At 40.3% G+C, this 26,532-nt stretch overlaps 1 protein-coding gene across 1 annotated transcript in view; it reads right to left on the bottom strand.

Annotated features, from left to right (window-relative positions):
* Positions 1 to 255: 255 nt before the first annotated feature.
* Positions 256 to 26,532, bottom strand: part of ryr2a (ryanodine receptor 2a (cardiac)) — a 666,625-nt gene continuing 640,348 nt past the window's right edge. The window contains exons 109-114 of the mRNA XM_030078094.1: positions 22,397 to 22,531; positions 13,556 to 13,712; positions 11,049 to 11,113; positions 8,799 to 8,899; positions 4,604 to 4,655; positions 256 to 2,059 (exon numbers count right to left, since the gene is read on the bottom strand). Coding sequence (XP_029933954.1) covers positions 1,964 to 2,059; positions 4,604 to 4,655; positions 8,799 to 8,899; positions 11,049 to 11,113; positions 13,556 to 13,712; positions 22,397 to 22,531 — 606 coding nt within the window. The 3' untranslated portion in view covers positions 256 to 1,963. The remainder of the gene's footprint in view (positions 2,060 to 4,603; positions 4,656 to 8,798; positions 8,900 to 11,048; positions 11,114 to 13,555; positions 13,713 to 22,396; positions 22,532 to 26,532) is intronic.

Below are 26,532 nucleotides of genomic sequence, written 5' to 3'. Positions count from 1 at the left end.
CTGTGTGTTCAAATATGACACTGACACAATTTAACCTTTTGAAATCAAATTCAACTGATATTAAAAACGGTGGAAAAAGTTGGTTAAAAAAATGGCAAAAAAGTAGCAGAACATTATTAAAAAATAAAATGAAAAAGACAATCAGCAGAACACAGACACACAGACACGTGTGTGTGTGTGTACAGTTGATAAAATGTATGTATATATTTAAAAGGTCTGATCATACTGGATGAAATTTCTTCTGTGAGATGAGGTTGCTTGTGAGAGGCATTCACAAACTAAAACAAAATATATATAAGAGAGAGCTTTTTTTTTTTTTAAAGCGGACTTGGGGGTCCAGACAATGAAAAAGTTTGAAAACATCTGATCTACAGTAAATCCATGGTTCACATTATTTTCTGCTTTGGTATAGCATTTCATGGTGTAACAACATTTTTTCAGAGTCAGTGTAGTGTATCTAAGGTAGTGACCACTAATTATGGTTTGCTTTAAATAAAAAAGACATTGAGGACTTATGATCAGCACCAACGATGGATGTCATCTTTCTACAGCCATCAATTACGAGATGTTAATACTTTCAAATACAAGATATAAAGAACAGACAAGTTTTAAATAGTTGTAATCAAGTTCTCATCCACACTGAGCAGACAGAGCTACTGCTCATGAAGTAAAATCCCCCAAAAAATGGGAAGAAGGAAGTATGGATTTGACTGGCTGCTGTTAGCCGATAACCAAGAAAAGTGTTCAATTGCCAATTCTTCATGACTGACAAACTGGCAGACTGTCCACAAATGGATTGTTTCCCTGGTTGCTCAGTTCTATCGGACATTGATAGTCTCCCACTGACTTGTTTATTATGTTGCTAGCAGTGTGAACGTATAGTTATCAATCCTTCACAAAGTATGGGCATGTGTCTACATGCAACATGCAGTGTGCACAACATATAGTTCAGTCCAAAAATCAAAGAAATTCATCTTAACTTAGTCATCGTCATCATCATTGCTGTCATTGTCTTCCTAAAATTGTCTCGTCAAATCACTGTCCTGAAGACTCAGTCTTCTACATTTAAGGAGGTGGTGTTCACTTTCTCTTCTTCTCTTCTTTTTCTTTCCCACATGCCTTCCTCTGTTTTCTCTGTCCTCTCAGTCCTTACATCCCTCAAGCTTCCCCTCATTCCTTCATTCCATCTATTTTTTGCTTGTCAGTGAATTTAAAGCAAATGCAGAATAAGGTGAAGCACAGAAGTCATCATCTGTGCCAATAACCCTTTGTGCCTTCAATCACACATTACATAGCATGTAATCATAGATATTTGTATGTACAAAGTCTTAGATGCATTCCAGACAAAGTAAGCGGGAAGTTGGGAGTCACTGTGGGCTGATGTGGAGGAGCAAGGGAAAAAGCTCAGGATTATAGATGTAGCTCTGGAGCCAGAGAGGTTAAAACAGAAATGGAGCTTGAATTGGGGAGCTGGACCAGGAGTCTGTACTGGGGTTTGAAAGAAGACTGGGGGAGGTGGTGAGTACTGACTCTGAAGCTGCGGTTTCTGCTGGGGATCGGGCTGAAGCTAGGTAATGAACTCAGACTTGCTAGACAGCGATAAGTGTACTACTTAATGATGAGAATTAAGGGTAGACCAATGACTGGGGGTGAAACTGAAGCTGGCTAGGATGTAGACATGAGCTGAAGCTGCCTGACATGAGCTGAAGAGCCTGGGCTGTGGAATGTGGAATATCGAGGTTAGAATTGGGATTTGCGAAATTCTGGTATGACTGGTGCCTGGGTTGAGCTTAGGGTCTTGGGCATCAGGCTTGAGTCTAAAGCTTGGGCTGGGGTTTGTACTTGGGGCTTAGTTTGGGATGTTTGGGAACGAGAGGAGATGGCTATGGACGACCTGGTTATATGGAGAAGAAAGTACATTACAGTATGAAAGAGATAGGCAGTCTTTTGCTCCACAAATGGATCAGTTGAGCTGATCTTCATATTGTTTCCGGAAACAGTCCCCAGCAGGGAAAAACTCCCAGCAGCGCTCCTGGTACATCTTCCATACATATGACTCCTGAGAGACAAACAGATATGGAAAGACAGGAAGTGAGAGTTTACATTTCCGTTTTACATTTTAGACATTTAGGGCCTAATTTATAAAGCGTGCTGCAGTTTAGCAACTGGGGCAACAAGATTTGCACTGCTGCAGTTTCTCATTTTAACAGGTGATTTACCAAGACACTGAGCACAGCCACAGCTGAAGCTAGAAGAGGCATGTGTCTGAAAAACAATATCACTTTCAGCACCAGGCAGATGCTTTGACAGAGATACTATTATAATCAATGTTAGTGTGTGCAAAAGGTGGTTTTATTCATACATATTCACATTTTTAGCATTTTTGCTGAGGACAACGCAGCTTAAGTGGACCTTTATCCACCAATCACAGGTTGTTCCTCAGCTCTGATGGTTTCCAGTGCAGAGGGGAATTGTCCTGAGAACACAGCACCTCAGAGCTCCTCACACACTGTTTAAGAAAAGCCTGCCTACGAGGAAACGCATTTCCAATTTTGTGTGCCTCCAGCTTCCAGATAACAGGCTAAACACACTCACCTTTTATGCATGAATGTGGTGGGTATCCATACAAAAAAGGAAGGAAGAGGGAAAGCAATCACAATTTGTATACCTCCTGAATCTAGGTGAGAGGGAATGCACTCACTTGCTACGCACGGACCCCAGTCTTATCGGTGCATAAAAGCCTAGTGGCATTTTATGTTGAAAATTAAGGATGTTGCTTTTACATTTTGGCTAAATTTATGCCCATGCTCAGCTGAAATGCGATGTAACCAAGACCCTAACGTGACAGTTAATGCAAGCTGGCATGATTGTATGCACTTGGTTTGGTAGACCAAACCAGTCAAAGGTGCTACAAAAGACATGTTTTTCAAAGGCAGTAAAAAACAGGTGCAATGCCCTTGCTGCACTGGCCACCAGTCATGATATTTGAATGGATTTCCATTCCCTCTTCCTATATTTCTGCAGATCTGCATCAGAATGCAATTGGCCACATGGTTTCCCTTTTTTTATTTAACCAGTGCAAACCTTTGCTGTAGCGCCTTGGGAAATCAGACACTGTTTGTCTGCATGAAAAATCCCTGCAGAACCATTACAAATCAGGCCCTCAGTTGACTCTCATCCAAAGCAATGTCTGATGAGGTCAACAGCAGAATAGACTTAAATTCCTCCACCAACAAAACAACAGAACACAATAATACCAAGGTACAACAACAACAGGGGTGAAGGATCAGAGAGCACAGAGACAATAAATGGAACCAATATACTAAACTGATCCTGGATGATACAGAGGTACTGGATTGAGAAATAAGACCAAAGGGAGGAATAGTTATTTCTTTTTCTGGCAAAACAAAGGAGCAAAGACAAAAAAAGAGAAATAAATGGAAGGAAAATTAAAAACAACAGAACAGCACAGATAGCAGTTTCAGAAAGCCAAATATAATACATAATATACATCTACATCTATGTATCTATATAAAGTAGATATTAAGACCTTTCTGCATGCCTCCAAGAAATCAGTCTCAAAGCAATAACAAAACAAGAAGGGGGGTGTGGCCAGTGTGTGATCAGCTGATAAATGACACGTCAGCAATGCGTCGGATGACACTTCTGAGGAAGACTGGAGCCACAGTTGAAACTGTCAAGCAGGTATGAACAGCTCATTCTCTTTATTTGTCTGAATAGAAGAAAACCCTTGTATACTAACAAAAGAGAGCTGGTAAGACACCAACTGATGTCTTTAAACATAACTGATGAAAACTGTGTATTACTTCAGACCATTATGGATCTTCTTGCCATCAACCAACTCTCACAGAGTAAAACTTGTCTAGAAATGCTAAGATTAGTGCTTGGTGCCACTTCTGTATATTTTAGTGAAGTCCTTTTCCAGAATCTTTTTTCCCTGAGCCACAAGACAATCACTAGGAGGAGTTATTGTAGTTATGGCATAAGGAGTAAGAATGAGTTTTCATTTGAAGGACTTCATTGACAATCTTAGCTTTGATTAGGTTGATTCATGGCACAAAAATGATTTATTGTGTATTGCAGCACACTTTAACATTCCTGTACAAAAATATGGTGTTAAAAAAGAAATCAAAAATAGGTTACTGGAAAAAAGACTGAGTGAGTTAAAGGTCCTTGTAGTCCTAGGCTATGGCTGAGGTTTCTTTAGATGATGTTCTTTTTGCTGGACCATGTGCTTCCTCTGTTCTAGATCACGAGGGGGAACAGGCCACACTGGCTACACCAATTTGAATATTAAGAGTAAGAATAAGCTTCACAAAATAGTTTGGTTTCCAAAGTAGAAGTGAAGTCACAACAACAACTCAGTGATATCTATTAAAAACTTTCAAGAAATTAAAGGAACAAAATTATTAACAACCCCTCTGCATAATGAGTTTGAACTTTTACCCTTGGGGAGAAGGTATAAAATAACCAGGGAAAATAGAAACATATTTAAGTAATAATACTAATCACTTTGGACATTAGTTATTCCAGTCAAAAATTCAAAGACAGAAATAAAACTGTAAGGAACAAAATTATATACCTGGCCCGTGTGCTCTGTTTCATCTTTGTTGATGAGATACATCACAAAGAATCTGAAACACACAAAGAGACATATTAATCATACAACACATATTTATGGAAAGACATACATATTGGTGTCAAAGGTTTTTGACACCAAATCACTATGATTTTTTTCTGTGATGTACCTCAAGGTCTTGGTGTCCTAATGTGGTATTTTGTAAGGATTTTTGACCACTTTTTGGTCAAAAATAGTTCACTTTTGCACCAAATCATTGTAACAAATGGTCTCAAGAAAAAAAAATGCTGCAACAACTTATGACACATAATTGAACATTGTAATGGGTACCATATGCGCCTATCACAATGCTCTATCCCTTATATACTCTAAATAAAAAACAACTGCTAACCTTTTATTTCCCCCTGAAGATCTCCTGCCTGCGCACTAACACTGGTCTAAGAAAAGGCTGGAATGGGAAGGGCTTAAAATACTAAAGATGCATTGCATGTACTGTAGAGTTTGTAGCTCTCGCTAATTGCAAACTGCAGTCCCTAGTTGGGCTTTAAACAACCACCAACTACCTAAATATAATAAACTGTAATAAAAGTGCATGCAATTTAATATAACCTCTTTAAATATTAAATATATTGTGTTAAACAGTGAATTGTCTAAGTTGTATAAACAAAAATGTAGAAATAAACCTTGTTCAAAAAATAGATATATATTAAATATATCCCAACATGTAGGGCCCTATCTTGTGCCACCCGCTACCCGCTGCCACTACCCGCTACCCGCAAATTGCGGATTTAGGAACATCCGCTATCCCTAAACGGTATCTTGCGCCACCCGCTACCCGCTATCCGTTATGCCGACTCCGTCATTTGCGCCTGGAGGTGTGTCTGTGGGTGTGTTTCATGCGCTATCCCTAAAGTTGCTATCTTGCGCACACACTTTAGGGATAGCGGATAGCGAGTGGTCAGGACCACCCGCTATCCGCTATCCCTAAAGTTTGGGCTGTTAGGAGAGAGCGCCCAGGCGGCTTCAATGCACGCCCCGATGGAGCTTCACCACGCACACGGTCTGACTGATACCGGGACGCCGGAATGGACTGAGTATATTACTCATATAGAGTGTTTAGAGGAAAGACTGTTTTAATAGGACACTTAGGCTACGCCAGCACGTTTTATTGTTTTATCATAAGCCAGCAGCTGTGCTATATTTTTATTTTTAATATTTTATTTGCCCAATCTACCTTGTCAATAAATTAGTTTACACATAGTTCCACCTCTGCCTCCTGTGTGTCTGTGGTGTGGCCCGGGGATTTTACTCAATCAGTACAACCTTGTGACACGTCCACTTGGACACATGTGGCTCCACCTCCCGAATTAACTCGCCTATAATATAATATATAATATGTATATATATATATATATATATATATAAAGCCAACTTGCTTTAGCCTCAGTAGAAGCCCTGAGAAAATCTAAGTCCCTCTCTCCATCGCGGGTTTAGGATTTAGGATTTAGGATAGCGCAGCCTGCCCTTAAAGGCAGTGGCACCTGGCACACTGATTGGTTTAACTGGCGTAACGGCCAAAACACGCCTATGCATAATATAGCGGGTAGCGCAGGTGTTTTGCGGATAGCGGGAGGTGCACAAGATAGCAACTTTTACGGGGGAACGCCTCTTCCTAAATCCTAAATCGGGTTTAGGGAGTCTGGCGCAAGATAGGGCCCGTAATCTACATGGCACATTAACTCGTTTAGAGCAAGTGAGTCATTCATTTAACTGTGGGTACAGAGTGGCTACAGTTGGAATGGATGGAACTTTTGTTGTCTATGAGATATGCAGTTACATTTAAGCCAACTCACGGTGAGTAAATGATGCAATATATATAGTTTTATGGTGAAGTATTTCTTTAATCCTTACCCTAACCTAAAAATCAGAATTAGAAAAACTTATTGATCCCGAGGGGAAATCGGGTCAGGTCAGTTACAGTAGCTCAAATTCTCAAGAGAAGAATTAAATTATAAGAAATAGAAAAGGAAATAAGACATATGTGCCTTAAATTTTGTAGAAAAGTATGTGCATTATGTATCAAGTTATTTCAAAAGTGTGTGCATTAAGTCTAAATATGTGCATTAATACACAATATTACATCAGTACAATCAAAAATAAGAAAATGAGCATATGTAAAAAGTCTACCTATATACACCATATGTACACAGGAATACTGCACTGTTGAATTGTTGTCAAGTCCTACAGGTAGAAATTATTGCACAGTTAAATGGTTAAATAAACAGTTCAACAGTTCAGATATTCATTCTGTATCCAAGCCCTAATCCTAAACCAACCTTGACCCTTACCTTAAAGGTCCTCTAAAGACCCTTGGTAGTCTCTAAAATATGAATTGACAATATGCAGGGTTTTTCTTCCATATAAAATCTAGACACGCTGCCTTTGTCAAATTTTTGTCTTGGCGTGATTAAATACATTCTTTTTGTGCTGTTTTTGCTCTACCGTAGAAAAAGAAGCTCTGGGTTTGTGCTAACATGGCTAAACAGACATAGTGACTCCGCATTGTGGTGAAACATCCCTGACTGTTCAGCAAACAGGGTATTCTGCATTTCTTTTGCACCAAAGCAACTCCCTAAATTTGTCTCCAAAATGACATGACATGACTGAGTTCCCAAATTTACGCCCGGTCAAAGCAGACTGTTTTCAACTTTGCAAGCAATTGTTTTTGCAGGAGAACTGAAGGGAATGAAGGTGACAGATGAAACATGATGACACAACCTATTGGATTAAGCAAAGTCTCAGCTCTGTGAGGTATTGAGCTCCACAGGCCGAGCATACACTTGAGCAAGATATGCCTGTACTTAACTGGAGCATTTTTAACATTATTCTTTTAATTTAAAGGCCTTCGGCAATAAAAATGTCTCGTCACAACTTTCATTTCACATTTAGATCAGGGGTGTCAAACTGGTGCCATGGAGGGCTGAGAGGCTGCAGGTTTTCATTCCAACCAAAAACTCCACCAGGTGATTTCACTAGCAGGGTTTCCATCCACCTGTTTTTATTTGCATTTTCAGAAATTGCGAAAAAAAAACTTGGATGGAAACGCCAGAAATTCGAAAAAGTTTTTACGCTTGGAGTGGGTGGATTTCTCAGCGTATCGATAAAAGAAAATGCGACTTTTTGCTGTGGAAACAGGTTTTGCGAATAAACGATGACTGGACCGGATACCACGTCACACTTCTACGCTACAGTCTTATTATTAGTTATTATTATTATTATTATTATTATTATTATTATTATTATTAGTCTCTTATTCCTTATTTAGGATGGTTCAGTACGAAGTTAGCGCTGCCAAAATAGTAAGCAGACTTCTCCCAAGAGCCGACAAGTTCAGCAGGAATCTGTCCCTGATCAGCTGTTGAGTGTCAGCTGAGTGTTTGTTGTTGTTCAGTGACACACAGATGCTGTCTTATGGCATCATCTCACGGCGCACTGTCCTCTCAATAATCACAAAACAAAACTAATGGAAATAGGCATAAATTCGCATTTTCTTTTGCGCATTTTGACAAATTTCTCTCAAAAATTTTGATGGTTCCTCCTCTCTGCTTGAGGGTGAGGTAATCAGTGAAGTCACCTGGTGGAGTTTCCTGCTGGAATGAAAACCTGCAGCCTCTCTTGGCCCTTCATGGCACCAGTTTGACACCCCTGGCTTAGACCTTCATAAGCCTAAATTCCCGGTCCTTTTTCCCTAGATGCAACTGAGTTTCTACAGGAATAATATGGAAATATTACAGGTGACAGTGTGAATGTGCATGTTTATTCTCAGAATTCTACCCTAATGACAATTCTGACTTTATTCTCACAATTCTGATTATTCCCCAGAATTCTGAGATTAATCTGACAGCTCTTTTTTAAATTTATTTTAGCGTGGCCCCAATGCTCTTCCATATAATCCTAAACCTGAGTCACTCTAAGTCCCTTGTACAAGTATGAACTGGATGAAATGTCGTCACTTTGATTGGCTAAAACTCAAACTATATAGCCCTAACCCTAACACCCTCCCCCACCACATACACATGAACAGTCCCCCCTCTTCCTACAACACACACACACACACACACACACACACACACACACACACACACACACACCCACACACACACACACACACACACACACAAACATCTGCTGTACTTACAGATAGTTCGCTAGGTTGTGCTCCTGTAGTGTGTGTGTTTCAAAACCGTGTGGCACTGTGTCAAAATAGTCATTGCCTATTCCACAGATAAAGCATTTGGTCTGCAAGAGAAACATGCAAAATATATATTATAGCTCTAAATGTGTAAACATGAATTTAAATGTATTTAAATACTCATCAGTTTGCAACTAATGACTGTGAGCGTCATTAACTCTGGTGAGAGTTAAGATTGCTTTTGCACTGTTTTATGGCACCCGGGACCAAGGATTTACAGCCACAGAACATCAGCCACATTGGCACTGACACATTGAGTCGAAGCATCCAACCAGTTTTATGTAATATTTAGGAGTGAATGATGATCACACGAAATCATTAACAAAAAGTAAGACCATGATAAGACCCATCTGTTTTGAGTTGTCCTCCTATATGACACATTGTGCTACAACATATTGGTTTTCTTGACTTTTGAAAGTAATCTTGGTCTGTGACAAAGTAAACTTGTGAACTATGAACATCACACAAAAAGTAAGGAAATTTGTATTTGGTAGATTATTTCTTTGTTGTAACAATGCTTCTTGGCAATAAATCTTATACCATTGGAAAGCCTGTTTATTTCCCTTTTAAATGGTGCCACACTTGCAAGGAACATGCATTTGTGGGATGAGCAGCAGAGCTGAGTATGTGGGTTGTGCCCATGAAAAATTTGCCAAATCTTCTCTGTCAATGCCTAACAGCTTATTTTGCTGGTGCTATTGACTCTTGTTTTGAGCGTCTGGTACCCCTAGATGATTGTGGGGCGGCATCTCCCTCACTGGAAAACGAGGTTTGTCATCATTGGAGGCAATCTCAATGTAGAGAGATATTGAGATGAGATTCTGCAACCAGTGGCAATCCCATATCTCCACAGTCTGGGACCGAACTCTATCCTCCAAGATGACAACACTCGCCCCCACAGAGCGGGGTTCATCAGAGACAACCTCCTGAATTTGGGAGTGGAGAGGATGGAATGGCCTGCCAGCAGTCCTGGCGTCAATCCCACTGAGCACTTGTGGGATCAGCTTGGGCGTGCTGTTCATGCCAGAGTGCCCAACACAGCAACATTGGCTGACTTGTGACAAATGCCGGTTGAAGAATAGGATGCCATCCCACAGCAGTGTGTGAGCAGGCTGGTGACCAGCATGAGGAGGAGGTGTCAGGCTGTTGTGGCTGTGTATGGTTCTTCCACACGCTACTGAGGCTCCTGTTTGTTAAATGAATAAATTGTTAAATTGCCAATATGTCTTGTTTCTTCAAACTTCAATCATCCAATCCAACAAACACCAAACAAGAGTCAATGGCAGAATAAGCTGTTTGGCACTTGCAGAGAAGATTTGGCAATTTTTTCATACTCAGCTCTGCTGCTCATCCCACAAATGCATGTTCCTTACAAATGTTAGGAAAATTTTAAAGGGAAATAAACAGGCTTTCTAACGGTATAAGATTTACAAAGAAATGATCTACCCAACACAAATTTCCTTACTTTTTGTGTGATGTTTTGTTCATCTTAATCTCTGTGAACTGAACTTTATGCTACTTCTTGTGAAGTGTCAATTTGCACATTACTGGTCATTGCTGTGGACAGATAGATAGATAGATAGATAGATAGATAGATAGATAGACAGACAGACAGACAGATAGGTAGGTAGATAGATAGATAGATAGACAGACAGACAGACAGATAGGTAGGTAGATAGATAGGTAGATAGATAAACAGATGCAGCGTCAGGGGGTTCAGGCTGCCTAATAATTTTAGTTACTTTTGAAAATATTTCTCAGTTGAATGCTGTGTAACCAAGTGCCAGTGTCAGTTTGAGTGATTTATAAGCTGTTTTTAATTGTTTTTCATTGATAACTCAGATGATCCATAATACCTGAGAAATAAAACAATATTGACAGCAAATTAATAACATTTATTAAGGCAGCTGAGTGAAATTATTTTGGGGCTTTTCAGAGTTTGAATACTGTTGATTTTTATTGAACTAATGTCAAAGTAGTTACTGTGTTACATAACGCGGTGCAGTTTAAGTGACTTCCAGAAACCAGGTCAAATTATGCACAGTGCTGTTGATGCAGTAGATGAGTAAATTTCCATCTTGCAAAAACAGTGTGCAGTGAATAAAGTGATCAAGCCACAGAACAGTATGCTTCTCTGAGACTGATACAGAACGTATTTGCAATTATGTGTGTGTGTATGTGTGTGTGTCTCCTCACCTCCATGTCTTCTTTCACCTGCTCCTGTTGGTCTCTTAGCTCCCCGAAAGCATCAATGATCAAGCCTGATAAACCAAGACAAGACATAGTGTATTGTTTAAAGAGGTGACAGACACTGCCCTGGAACAAGAACACCATATGTTCAATCCCCAAAAAATGTGTGTTACTGAATACTGGTCAAAACCAGGTCCTGGTCAAACATTAGTGTCCTGTTGACTTGTCCACGACACCAAACTGAAGCCTATTCATTTAATGTAAGTAACTCTAACAGTGTCTGTAGCAAAGTCTATTGTGTTCTTACTGTTTCCATTGTTACAACTGTGTTCAAAGCCTTTTCAATTCTGAGTTTGTTCTGAGTTTGGTCCTAGCGCAGTTGCCATAGCTGATGTCATACTTCCTTAACTTCTGCCATTATTCCATGGGTGAGCAGTAGTGGATACCTGTTTTGTGCACAAACAGCCACTCACAAACACACACACACACCCTCACCAGCACACCACTAGGAGTCCCTCAAAGACTTCCAAATATCTTCATCATTTTTGTATCCTGGTATACTGTGATGCCCAAGTGCAGAACAAACCCACAAAAATGGCATGTGAAATAACATTAAACACAGTCTAGGCACTGTCAGAGTGAAACCATTTGGAAAGGGGGTGACAGCAACAGGTGTTTCCAAAAATACATAACAGGTGATTGTCTCAACCACCTGTCAATCATTAGTGAACCGTGAAGTCATACAAACGTCATATGGCACAAAACAGGGGCTAAACAAAAGGCAGTAACAGTTATAGCGAGAGTGAGTAAACATATTATACTAAGTATACTGCTAGTTTGTTAGTATGTTGGTACACGAGTTTTTAAGTTCTTGTAAGGAAAATCTAGGTTGATGTCTTCTTGTATCAGCATCATTTAAGCCAGTGGTTCTCAAATGAGGGAACGTAGACCTGCAGTGGTACACTGGAGTACTGTAGGGGGTACGAGTTTTTTTTTAAATATTAATTTTAAAAATATCAGTCATGCAAAATTCCTAAAATAATTAGCCTCTGTTAATTAAAAAAATATCAGTCAGACATAATTTCTAAAATATTTAGCCTATGCTATAATAAGTTCAATATAAAAAATGTAAATGTAAGTTTGATGAACCACATTTTACCACCACACCTGTACTCCCTCAGTTGGTACTGATTGGTCTGACCAGTGTTTGGTTGGGCCAAATGTTTTGACTGAAGAGTGGTCAGACTGGTTACACATGTCAAGCTACACATTTTCCATCAATAAAATCATGCTCTGTCCTTTTGTCAATATACCCTGCTAGAGAGGTTGCGTAGTGATATAGAAAGAAAGCAGTTCAACCAGTTATCAAGCAGTGTGGCTGGAAGAGAGCACCAATAATGACTCCCAAACAAAAGTGCATTGTTGTACATCCTCCTCAACGTTTTTTCAGCTTTGGGTTGCGTCTCAAAATTGTGTTGTTTGCTGGGCCAGATCCACTTCACTGATTTTGGAAAAGAACGGCCCCAGTGAAAGATTCTAATGACAGGGAAGGAGTTGACAGGTCAAACTTTGATGATTTATTACACTTGTATGGAGTAGCAAATACCAGAATATGAGTAAGAACCTAAACTATCACTGCATAGGCGGAAATCCTGGGGGGTCAGGGGGGACAGTGAGTCATTTATCACACCACTTGTTCACCAAGCACAAGGTTGTAATATGAAAAGTGATATTTTTCCCCTGCTTGGTCCAAAACCTGCCTCTTTCAGCTCTCTGTTTAAGCTAACAGCTAATGATTGTTTACAAGCTCAAACGAGTGCAGGCCCACAGTTACACTTTATAATTTAAATGTACAAGGGCTGTGCATTTTAAGTTGCATTATTTTGTGGCATAGTTTCCTTTCATTTTCTTATTTAATCTAAAAGGGACAGTGTACAGCTCAAACATATACTGTATGTCACTATTTGATGCCATATCTTGCTTTGTTTTTTGTTGACACTACAATGAATAAGTTTTTTGAAGAATAGTTTGATGTAGTTGGATTATTCAGGGATTTCCTCTAGTTTTAGAGCTTCTTTTGAGTTTCTAGTGCTTGTAAAGCTACTTTGATGGACTGTAGTGGAAATAGAACAGTGAGCAAAGAAATTTGGTTAGAGGATTATTGTTTTTAATAGCATTATTTAAAACATATGAACATGCTGAGCGCTCAACGCTGTACGGCAAGTTTCAAAGGAGCGTAAGAGAGAAAGAGGGAAGTACAGTCGTGCCAGACAGACATTTGTTCATGTCCCCCCCAGGAATTACTCTCTGAAATTTTGCTGTTTATTGTCCCCCCCAATAATGAAATGGGCTTTTCACCCCTGTATCACTGTGAGCTTTGACTTGTGTGTAAACTTAAACCTGTAATCCTGAATGGGCTGTGAGGACTATGAAAAAGACAAAAACACAAAAAGAATACAGTATGTGTGTGTGTGTGTGTGTGTGTGTGTGAGAGAGAGAGAGAGATTTCTCACCCTGAATGATGGCCAACAGGATAACAATTACAAAGAAGAAGAAGGTAATGTCAAAGATGATGCGGTAGATCTCATACTCGTCACCTGCTGGGTCCTCAATCTGGTCACCAATGCCACCCCCTGCTCGCACACCTACATACATATGAAACATATAGCACTGGGAGAGAAGGGGGAGGGGGGCAGAGAGCAAGACAGAGTGAGACTGAATTTAACTGTTGGAGGTTTATCTTTTTTTGCAAGTTACAGTCATACTCCAGTACAGTACTGTGGGAGGGTGGAGAAATGTACAGGTCCTATGTTCTTGAGAATGCTTAGATTTTGCTTTACTCCATCAATCAATCTTTATTTATATAGCGTCAAATCACAACAAAAGTTATCTCATGACGCTTTACAGGTAGAGCAGGTAAAGACCACACTATAAATTACAGAAGAAAAAAAAAGAAACCCAACAAATTCCCTCCTGAGCATGCTCCTGGCGACAGTGGCAAGGTAAAACTCCCCTTTAACGGGAAGAACCCTCAGGTAGAACCAGACTCAGGGCGGGCGGTCATCTACCTCTACCGGTTGGATGTTAAGACAATTTCTTTTTGAAGAACTCTGGAACTCTCAGCAGTGCTTCTTGTCCTGAAGCACTTTCTTCTGTTTCTCAGTGGGCATCATGTTCTGCTGAGAATGGATAATACACCAATGGTAGCTTATATCGACAGACAGGTGAGTTTGTTTTCCCGTCAGTTATATCTGATATTATGTAGCAAGAAACATCTCCTGTCTGGGAGTGACACACATCCAGGGGGTTCTGAATCTGGGGACGGATCTGTCCAGCGACAAGCCACTATACACGACTCTGTATCCAGCTGTTGTGAGGCAAGAGTGGATGCACTGTGGCCAAGCCATGGTGGATCTGTTCACATCAGGAGAAAAAGCATATATTTGAATACTGATTTTTTTGGTGTAACAATTGTAATTTTGAAGCATTCAGGTCAGCCCTAGCTATAAAAAGGGTACATAAAATCTGCTGAAATTGAAGGTTTGCAGATTGGGCACTTGTTCCTGGCCTTTAGGTCACCATCTGCAAACCTCCTAATTTACAGGTGCCTGTGAGTGTTCTGCACAATGCCACAGCCAGAAAGTCAGCCACTAGGATAGTGATGGACCCGTCACACCCAGCTCACTGCTTCCTCAGAAGGCTTCCATCAGGCCACAAGTTTGGCTCCATCAGCAGCTGGAGCACCAGACACCTCAACAGTTTTTTCTTCCCTTAAGCCATTACTCTCCTCAATACACCATCCTAGCTCCCACCTCATCCCTTGACAGCCCACCATGCATGCCAAACAGTATATGTAGTATACTGTGGCATACCTTTCCTGTATATAATTTGTGTTTACTTTCTTAATGTGTTACCTTTAATGTAAATTCTTCTTTTTTCTTGATTCACTGAGTTTTATTACCCAGGCAAATTCCTGTATACATTGTGCATTTGGCAAATAAAGCGATTCTGATGCCAGACAATGCCAACTTCAAGGAAAATGCAGCTCAGATGCCCTCATCTTTCTCTGAGTGATCTTATAAAGATTTATCCTCATACAGGGAGGTAATGGATGGCAAAAATATCCCTGGGCAGTGGCCCTTTGTTCCTCCAGTTCTCTATCTGTCTATCCTTTTATCCCACTGGACCCATGTCACCTTGCTGCAGAAAAGGGAGGACAGGAATGAGTACTTGTAAGGACTACCGGGGTGGCAAAGACACCCCAGGACTCCTTAATAGGAAACAGCAGAGCTCTGTGGAATGCTATGGGTGGCTGGCTATAAGGGATTACAGTGGTCTGAAATTTCAGGGTCACAGAGGGACCCCCTCCCTTAACAACAGACACACACACACACACACACACACACACACACACACACACATTGTCGAGACCTTATATAGTGTTCTTTTCAGCTGGCTTGACAGCATGAAACAGCTTCATTACCCATGCTGTTGATCCTTCACCCTTTTTAACCTCTCTTTCTCTCTGCTTTGCTTTGCCCCATCTATTTGTTTTATTTTATTTTTTCCTTTGTTGCTCAGTACAATCAAAAATGTCAATTGTGCAAGTTTAATGTATTTCTGACAAGTTTCCATCAAACTTCATTAACTATAAATGACATGAACAATTATAATTTATGTGATTGTATGAGATAAAGTATTATTTACTCAATATAATAAATCTACATAAACGAGGAAATGATACATTTTCTGAAGAAGGTTTGTGTGATTGCCTCAGTTTTAAAAAGATAGAAAGTTGAATTCATTACTGAATTCAATATAGAAATGTCCTGAAAATCTGATCTAGAGATTAAACACTGTATTTAGTCACACGTCCACCAGTTATAAAGGACAATGAAGTATAGCTAATGATTAGATTTAGATTAGATTTGCCTTTATTGATCCCCAAAGCAGAAATTCATATCAATACAAGTAAATATAATGATGTTAGATCAATAATGATCAACAACAGCTAATGATTTAAATAATAATTACTTAAAACTTAGTAATGTGAGTAGTAGTGAAAATAATAGTGATAATAGTAATATTAGTATTAAACTGAGTCTGCTACTCCTTCGCTCATAACCTGCTAACCTGCCAATGTTAGCTTAACTTCCTTACTACCGTATTGACCCGAATAAAAGACGACCCTGATTTTAAGACGACCCCTCTTTTTCAAGACCCTTTTTTGGAAAAATACTTTTTATATGGACATTCTGCCAGGAGCAGACTTACCATTAGGCAAAACTAGGCGGTTGCCTAGGGCCCCAAGTTCCTGAGGGCCCCATAAAACTCCTCATACACTTATGGTTAATACAGTTATTACTTATTTGCGCACATTAATTATGTTTTTGATTAAAATACTTTCGCTAAAATGCCAGCAGAATGCTTATCGTATTATGTGTGTCTCGGGGCCCCTGTTTTGTGTATTGTCCTCTCATCTCAGAGGGCCCCATGCCTGCCTTTGCCTTGGGCCCCAAATTTCTTAAATCCGCCACTGCATTCTGCAACACCAGCCCATGCTAGCTTTAAACTCAGTGCGGGGTATTTTGAGCTCTGTGGCAGCTTCAAGTGCTTTCTGCTGCATCACAGCCCTCGTAACGGGCAGTCCTTCACTACGTTTCTCATTCACAAAATCGCACACCCTCCTGTCAATCTCGCTGAATCGACCAGTTTTTGGACCACGAAAAGCCCTTCTCTGGCTGTGGGCATTTTTTAGCTCTTCTTTCTGAGACCGCCACCGTCTCACATTGCACTCAGGGCCAGGGTTAAGGGATGTTTATTTACCTTGACAGTTTTGGAGTTAACTTCAGAAAGCGTCCAACTGACAGCCGGAGCGGCATGTCAGCTGGCTGCTACATTCAACCAGGTGGCAGCGCACACCGGCCGGCCCACCTGATGCCGCCCGGTGCCTCGGTCGGCACCGCGCCCACCCGGTCAGGTCTGCCGGATCTGACAGGTGCGCGGCGCACACAGACTGCCATATATACCTTTCATCATAAATCAACTTTTGTTTATATGCGGTTGCAGCAGCACCATGGACAGCGACACAGACAACATGGTTGATTATTGATTGCGCGGCGCGGCCATTCGCCGGTAATCGCGCTGCGCATTAATCGATTTTGCGGAGGCAGGAGGAAAGTTGCATGATTTACGTTGTATCCACGTTCACCCGCTGCGTGCGTGACCGTGCATGTGCTCGTGCATGAACGCCCGTACCGTGCTGGAGCACACCCCTTCCAACCGTGCCAGAGCGGGGGAAGTGTGCTGTATTCAAGCACGGAACATATGCAAGTACAATACATGTGTATTTGCTTAGACCCCCAATATTAGACGAGGGCGTTTTTTCCGGGCATTTTCAATGGAAAAAATATCGTCTTATATTCAGATCAATACGGTATATCACAGCAATAGCATCTTAATGGTCATACAAAACACACACACTGATCAGGTCTGCTTGTAAAAGTATGTCCATGTTCACTTGGACAACACATTCCATGTGGATAGTTTGTGTTCCTGTTCCTGTCCATGGATGTTTTCATTCCATGGATGTTTTCATTCCATGGATGTTTTCACACAGCTGATTAGTGTCAGTGAATCAATGGCTTGTGCAGTTATGTGCAGATGATGGATTCTCTTTTGTAGATAACTGGTCCTTCTTCTGGGTTCTACCTAGCATACTGAAAGTAGGGATGCACCGATCCGAAATTTGTATCAGTATCGGTCCCGATATTAAAGAAAATTCTAGATCAGGTATCGGTGACAATGGGCCCGATCCATAGGGGCCGATCTATTCAGTCTAATTCTATGCTGTGCACTGTGAGTGACGTCACGTGCTGATTTTTTTTTTTTTTTACCAAGCTTAGTGAAGCTATTGTTTTATTCAGCTGCTTTTGTAATGGATGTTTAATTCCTATGTGCACCAATCCATTGTAAAGAGCTGATTGCTGTTTATTTTGAATGTCTACCAACCAAGCTGTTGTTGTTGTTTTTTTCTCAGTTTCAGCTCCTTTATTATTTATTTTACATAAATACATGAACCGGGAGAGGTTTTGTTATATTTTTTACATGTTTGACCAAGCTTGTGAAGCTATTGGTTTATTTAAGATTGCTGTACTGGTGCATAGTTATTAAATAAATAAGTAATTCAGTACTTTTATATCTGTTTATTTGTTAAAAAAAAAAAAGAAAAAAAATGTTTAAGTCAGTCTGATGATGCCTTGCACAAAAGAATGATCCCAGTCTTTTCTACACATTGAGACATACCATTTGTTAGGTAATTCAGTGTTGTTTTTCTGTATCGGTATCGGATCAGTATCGGCTGATACTAAACCTCAGATATCGGTATCGGTATCGGAAGCGAAAAAAGCAGATCGGTGCATCCCTAACTGAAAGTGGATGGCCTGCACCATACTGGACTTGGTACCACTATTTCATCAAGCAACATAAATCACTGCCTGAGCCAAGCATGACACCTGTCCCTGCATCAGGCAGAATCACAGGGAAATAGAGATCCTGCTAAAGAGAAGCCCTCACAGTGTGCTGAGTCCTATAGCTACAAGTCTGTTTTTTCACCATAAAGTTAAGGTTAATATAACTATGTATTTGTGATGTAGAAGTAACTTCTACAAAAAAAAAAAAAAAAAAAAAATCCCAGAACATCTTGTTTCTGCCTTCAGCCTTTTACAGAGCAAACTGGTCATTATTACACTGACAAACATGTGGTATTTTACTGCTCACCTCAAAAAACTTCAAGGTTACTTCCCCATTTTTGTTTGTTTGTTTGTTTGTTTTTTTAATGTCCTTTTTTCACTTATGACTCTGGTCTAAACTGCCACCTTGTGGTCTATGTTAGTCACTGTACACAATCTCCTAATAATACCAATAGCACAAATCAAAGATTCCACATTTGTAATATTTAACCTTTATAACTGTATGTTTTTAGCCACAGTCATGTTAAAAAAATTAGGACACCCTATGAAAGCCAGTGTTTTTTTATAAGATAGTTAAACATATGGACATTTGATCTCCATTTTAACAATATTTAGAGATTCAAGTGATATAACTAAACAAATAAGACAGTAGAAAAGTTATTTTAAAATAATCTGTAAAATGTAATCTTTGAAAAATGCAATTGCTTGTGAGGAATAAATCAGGACACGCCCACATTGTTGTTGTTTAACAGAGCAGGTGTAAATGATTACAACATCATTACAGAGCATTGTGTGGGAGGCTTGTCTTACTTAAACCTCACACATTAAGTTTGGTTTGTTCTTGATTCTTGAAGTGGGAGATAACACCATGGTGAGATCCAAAGAGCTGTCTGAGGCCTTCACAAAGAAGATTCTTGAAGCTTATGAGTCTGGTAAGGGGTTTAAAAAGATCTCGAAACAATTTGAAATCAGTCATTCCACTGTCTGGAAAAAAATTTACAAATGGAGAACATTTAAGACAACAGCCAACTTGACCAGGTCAGGCTGGTCAATCAAGTTCACCCCAAGAGCAGACCCTAAGATGCTTAAAGAAGTCTCCAAAAATCCCAAAATATCATCATGGCATCTACAGCAAGCACTTGCTACAGTTGATGTGGAAGTGGATGCATCAACAATCAGAAAGAGACTCCAAAAGTTGAATTTTCGTGGGAGGTGTGCAAGGAGGAAATCTTTGTTGTCCAAGAAAAACATAACGGCAAGACTGAAGTTTGCCAAGAAACATGTAGACAAAGGACAGGACTTCTGGAATAATGTGCCTTGGACAGACGAGTCTAAAATTGAATTATTTTGACACAATAAGAAAAGGCATGTTTGGCATAGACCAAATACAGCTTTTCAGCAAAAGAACCTCAAACCAACTGTGAAGCATGGAGGTGAAAGTGTCATGGTTTGGGGAAGCTTTCCTGCAGCAGGACCTGGCCGGCTCATCATCATAGAGTCCACCATGAATTCTTCAGTATATCAGAGGGTGCTTGAGGAACAAGTGACAAATCTGTCATCTGTCAAAAAACTGAAGCTGAAATGGAACTGGACCCTGCAGCATGACAATGACCCAAAACATACTAGTAAATCCACCAAAGACTGGCTGAAAAGTAAGAAATGGAGTGTTCTGGAATGGTCAAGTCAAAGCCCAGATCTTAATCCTACTGAGATGCTGTGGGTTGACTTGAAACAGGCCTGGCATGCAAGAAACCCGTCAAACATCAAACAGCTGAAAGAATTCTGCATTGAGGAGTGGGGGAAACTTTCCTCCAGCCGATGTCAGAGACTTGTAGATGGCTACAAGAAACGTCTCACTGAAGTTATTTCAGCCAAAGGGGGAAACACTAGCTATTAGGGCATAGAGTGTCCTAATTTTTCCTCAACAGGAAAATGCATTTTTGTTGATTTCTTTTGTTTAATAAGTAAAACAAGGTTAATTTTTGTTGTTTACCTGCAATTACATCACCTCAAGCTACAGATACAAATAAAAACAAGATCAGAAATTGATATGTTTACATTTCTTAATAAAGAACTGAAGATTTGATGGGGTGTCCTAATTTTTTCACAGCTGTATACCAATAACTGAATGAATTAGTGTATCAGTGAACTAAAGATACAACTACTTCCTTCTTAATACTCCCTCTGACAGCAGTGGCTTTTCCCGTCAATGTACTATCCTGCCCATCCAGCTTCTTTCAGTCTAGATGGACCAATCTAGTTCCCTTTCAGCTGACTCCCTCCCTTGATGCAAAAGGCCAGTAACCCTGAAGTTAGGTTTTATCAGTATTCAAATGCTTTCCCTTAAGGAATTCCTGGTCAGTGACCTGATCAGTGAACTCAGTCTTGACATGATGGGTTTGTGTGAAACTTGCTGGTTGAAACCAGATGTTATTCTACCTTTAAATGAAGCCGCACCCTCCAGCTATTCCTTTTCTCATGGTGTTGGAGCAGCAAAGAAAGGTGGGGGCATAGCACTAATCTGTAATGCTCAATTTTCTCTGAACACCCTGTATACACCTAACTTTGCGTCCTTTGAGTTGTTCGCCAAGAAGCAATCCTGCACTACCTCATCTTTCCTCATAGTAGTGCTCTACTGCCCTACAGGTTATAGTCAATTTTTAGAAGAGTTCTCTGATTTTATCTTTGATGTTATCACTAGAGGGGATAAAACCCTGATTCTAGGGACTTTAATAGGCTTTAATAGACTTTTACAGCTATTATAGACACTTTTGGCTTCAACCAATATGTCCATGAGCCCACTCATTCCAGTGGCAACACTTGAAGTCTGATCTGGGGTCATGGCCTAAATGTTTCTGACATTGTAATCTCTCCATGCTCCACTGCCCTTTCTGACCATTTTCTCATTACTTTCCAGGTAACACTCGTTCCTGCCAGATACCTCTACCATGGTTCATAGTCTATGGATATTCTCATTTATTCTCTTTGGGCAAACTGAATCGTAGGCAACTGGACTTGTATTTGTCTTAGGAAAAGTTCATAGCTGTCATTGCATTAATGCCTCTACCACTGCTGAGCTTGCTGACCTGATTCCTCCTGTGAAAATTAGCTGTAAACATTCAAGACCTTGGATTTATGATACCCTGGAGCTTAAGCAGGTGTGTAGGAGATACGTAAGAATGAAACTGATGCGTCACTGAACTAGAGGCTTTCTCCGTCACGTAGCGCGAAAAAGCTGTGGCTAGAGCCACTGGTGTTTTCTGATGCATAGGTATTTATGGAAATTACTACTAAATTCCCTTGCGCTGCTGCACCAAACTGAACAATAAAGGTACATTTTATGTCATGTCATGGCATGTCATGTCACGTTACTCATATGTGACACTCCTATGTCACCACTCTCCTTTTATCTGGAACGGTCTACCTACAGAAATCAGGGATGCAAACTCTCAGAATACTTTTAAAACCAAACCTAAGACTTATTTATTGTCTTTAACTTATGGATAATATCATTTCTGACCAAGCTGTGTTTTGTTTATACACCCTGTCTGTGTGAATGGCTGATGTCTGTTTTTCATTGGATGAATGTGGCTCCCATCTTGAGACCCTGATTCTGTCTTGGTGCCCTGCTGTCCCTGGTCTTGCTCCCCCTGCATGGCCCTCCTGCACCTTCAACAGCCATTAGCTTTGCTTCCTTCATGCATTTATGTAACACATGCTCTCCTTGTTCTAATGTCCCCTCCCCCTCCCATCTTCATCTTAGATTCATGTATTTCAAGCTGTTTTCCTTGTGTGTGTGTGTGTGTGTGTGTGTTTATTACTATTTTGGTGAGATCATTTGAGGGCCCCTAAGGCATTTTGTCCTTTTTCTGTCCCACTCACTGTCAGCATGTCATCACACTTCATGTCTGGTGATTCTCCGTCTTCGCTCTTGTTGTAGAACTTCCTGAAGAAATTGAAGGCCACTACTGTGTAGAGGTACACCACCACTGCTAGCAGGCCAACTGTTAACACCAACTGAAAGGGTGGAAACAAGGAGAGAAATGTGACCCCTAACCTCCTTGCTACTCTTTGCTTGTAATGTTGATGATCAAGAAATTTAAGCTTATTCTACAGTTGACCTCACTGACTACATTTACATAGACTGCAATATTCAGATATTAAGAAAATACTTGGAATAACATGTCTATGTGAATGGAATATTCATGTGGAGTATTCCAACTTTTGTCAGGTTACTGAGAGGTATTTTCACCATGTATACACCTTAATAATAATACAACATCCTATTAGAATTTCTGCAAGAGACTGTGACACATGCCCCGATCCAACTGCCCAGTGGCTCTCTAAGGGCGTTTTCACACCTGAAAGTCCGAACCAAGGTCCGAACCAAACTCCGTGATTCTGTTACATTGTAATACATTTGGTCCGGTTGGTTTGGTTTCACACTGCAAATAGAGTAACGGACTTTACAAGACAAACATACAGGGGAAATTTATTCTTCTCATTAGAGGACGCATCAACTCCCCATGCACTTCCGCGGCTCATTTTGCTTTGGTTACGCTGAGTTGTTGGGCTGGCCGGCCGGCATCTGACATCAGTATTAGGCTACTTCCTGTTTACAGAAAATGAATCGAGCGAGCCAGAGCCGGCTTTTGGCATAGACGGTATGGGCAGTTGCCTAGGGCGCCATCTGTTGGAGGGGCGCCGGCCGGAGGGATACCCGCAGGATTTTATCGGCGTCATAGGTAGAGTCGTCAGCGACATAGGTAAAGCCGGCACTGGAGCCAGCCATCTTTCTCCCGTTCTAATACTTTTGTTGGTATATTGCTACCAGCAGCATCAAGTTAATGAGCAATACATCAGAGTAATTGCTATTTGCAAGATGAGCCTCCTCATCATGCGAAAACTTTATCGAGAGGAGGAGAAAACGGCATACAGTCCTGCGAGGTATGGCAATGTGTATTCCGGAGAGAAGGTGAGTGTGGGAATATTTCTTGAAAAGATGAGCTGTCAGTAGTGATGTATTAACTTGTCTTTATAGTGCTATACATTTTACCGTGTGACACTTTTCATTCAGCATAATAACGGACACGAGTCGACTAACGTTGCGCCTTGCGTGTCACAGCAACGTTTAACGTTAGCAGCTAAAGTTAGCATGCCGTCGGAGATGCATAACCATGGTAACCAGCTGGTTAGCGTGACGTAACTTCCTGTACCGTGATTAAATCGAGAGCAGCAGAAGAAAAAAACTTCCTGTCATTGATACGAAGGTCCGAACCATATAAACAGTTGTTTTCACACTGCAGAAGGTCCGAACCATGGTTCGTTGGGTCCGGACCAAGACCACCTCTTTTGGTCGGACCAAATTTTGGTCCTTTGGTACGGACTGTGGTCCGCGGCACCTTTCACACCTGTAATTTAGGTTCGGATCAAACTGAAAAGTCCGAAAGTCCGGACCAAACGAGATAGGTGTGAAAACGCCCTTAAGTGACTTTTATGGGGAATCTGAACATTTCTGGGGTGAGGAGAGAACACACTACATGCTAAATATTTTCTGAGAAATGGACATATCTTACATAATGCTTGGTAAAGCCAGGCTAATTCAGGTTGTGATCTGTAGCATGTAAATGGAAATACAGTGTGAATAGAGCAGTTGTATAAGCAGATTATCCAGACTATTGTCTTTAGAATAAGGCCAATAGTCAAATTATTTAGTCCATGTAAATGTAGATGCTGAGAGTTACTGTGAATAAGAAAGTCAGATGAATTGCTAAAAAGAAAATGAATGAATTTGGCTTCCATGATCTAATAATAACACTTCCACATCACTTCAACAGTGTCAAGTAAATTTTTTTTTTTTTTTTTTTTTTTTTTTTTTTGGAAATAACATATCAGAATGGCCTGATACTTTGTTAATTGTATATTTTTTTCTGAGGTGTTCAAAACAACGTATTCTCATGAAACGGTTCGTATGATATCGTACGAAAAATAATGCACAAATTTCCATGCATATTCCTACGAATTTCCAGCAGCACGAGCGATCAGCGCGCCTGCGCGAGCCCCGAAGCGAGAGCCTTAAGAAAAATGGCGGACATTCCTTTTATTCTCAGTGGAAAATGCAATATTTTAAGAGAGCTTATGCATTCAAATGCGTTTTGATAACATTTCTAGCGGGAAATGTGCATTTTATTTCCAAAATCTTCGTTCAGTTAGTGTATATAATGTTTACTTTGTTAGTTATTATGAAGATTCTTTCAGGTTTCTATCGTTGCTATGGCTGTTGCTATGGACGCTGCTACCACTATCGCTGATGTAGCTTCCGCTCGCCGTGGAAATCTGGGGAGGGAGGCGTGGGGTTAACCTGCTCTCACAGAAATCCGTGAAATGAGCATGACCTCCTAATAACGCATTGCGTGCTCCTCGCATGTAACCTGTTTTAATCGATTTCTATGGTTTTAATTCTGTGTGATCACCACACAAACGATGTTCATTGGAAGTCGGCGAGATTCCATGACGTCACGCTGTGGGTGGTGGTTCATAGATCCCGGAAGTGCAAATTTAATCGATATTCCGGAAAAAGGTCTGATTATTAGCCATAACGTTGTAACCATCCAAGGCAGACTTACCACGAGCTATGAGGATGTGTAACGATGGCATGTGCTTCAGCCGAGTCCACAAGTCCCGTATAATATCAACTTTATTTTAAGAAAACACGTTTTATTTGCGATGTCATATCACGGAGAAGCACTACATTACCCATAATCCTAGTGTTTATCAGCGACGTATCTGATTTTACTTTCATCAATAAAGTCAATAAAGTGTAATAAAGTGCATGAAAGTTGATAATATGCTGATATGTTACGCCATTGAACACAACCCTTTCAGTCAGCGAAACAGAGCGGGTGAAAAAACCGCGGAAACACGTCAAAATAGCACTAACGATTTATATATATATATTTTTTTTTTGTTGCTGCTTACAGTGCAGCAACAAAAAATGGCACAGACATGGGGTCAACATTTTTGGAAAGCTCTTGACCTCTACTATCATGCCCGATGGCAAACCAATAGGGGGCGCCACTGACTAGTGTCAAAACATGGAAAAAACATGATTTCACTATCTTAAGAAAAAAATAAATAAAATCTGACCAAACAGGCGTTCTTCCCACACCCAAAAACTATAATAAAGATTGAAAAATTAGTGATCACAACATCACATAATAGACATAACATATTAGAACTACAAAATCTATGGCGCAGGACACCTCTGTGTGTTGCAACTCTGCACGAATTGTAGTTCTGGTACCCTTCTTCCGGGTTAGGATAAACATTGTGAATTTAGGTTTAAAAACCATACATACGGTGGTTTTTCAACAGCAAAACCATAACCTTAACATGTAGCCTATGTTTATACCACGAGTAAAGATGTGTTATGAAAAAAAAAAATATATATATAGACTATATAAATCGTTAGTGCTATTTTGACGTGTTTCCGCGGTTTTTCCACCCGCTCTGTTTCGCTGACTGAAAGGGTTGTGTTCAATGGCGTAACATATCAGCATATTATCAACTTTCATGCACTTTATTACACTTTATTGACTTTATTGATGAAAGTAAAATCAGATACGTCGCTGATAAACACTAGGATTATGGGTAATGTAGTGCTTCTCCGTGATATGACATTGCAAATAAAACGTGTTTTCTTAAAATAAAGTTGATATTATACGGGACTTGTGGACTCGGCTGAAGCACATGCCATCGTTACACATCCTCATAGCTCGTGGTAAGTCTGCCTTGAATGGTTACAACGTTATGGCTAATAATCAGACCTTTTTCCGGAATATCGATTAAATTTGCACTTCCGGGATCTATGAACCACCACCCACAGCGTGACGTCATGGAATCTCGCCGACTTCCAGTGAACATCGTTTGTGTGGTGATCACACGGAATTAAAACCATAGAAGTCGATTAAAACAGGTTACATGCGAGGAGCACGCAATGCGTTATTAGGAGGTCATGC

Source organism: Myripristis murdjan, chromosome 19 (genome assembly GCF_902150065.1).
Source record: "Myripristis murdjan chromosome 19, fMyrMur1.1, whole genome shotgun sequence".
NCBI lineage: Eukaryota > Metazoa > Chordata > Actinopteri > Holocentriformes > Holocentridae > Myripristis > Myripristis murdjan.
Note: the sequence above shows the minus strand (reverse complement) of the source record. Positions and strands in the feature narration are given on the sequence as shown.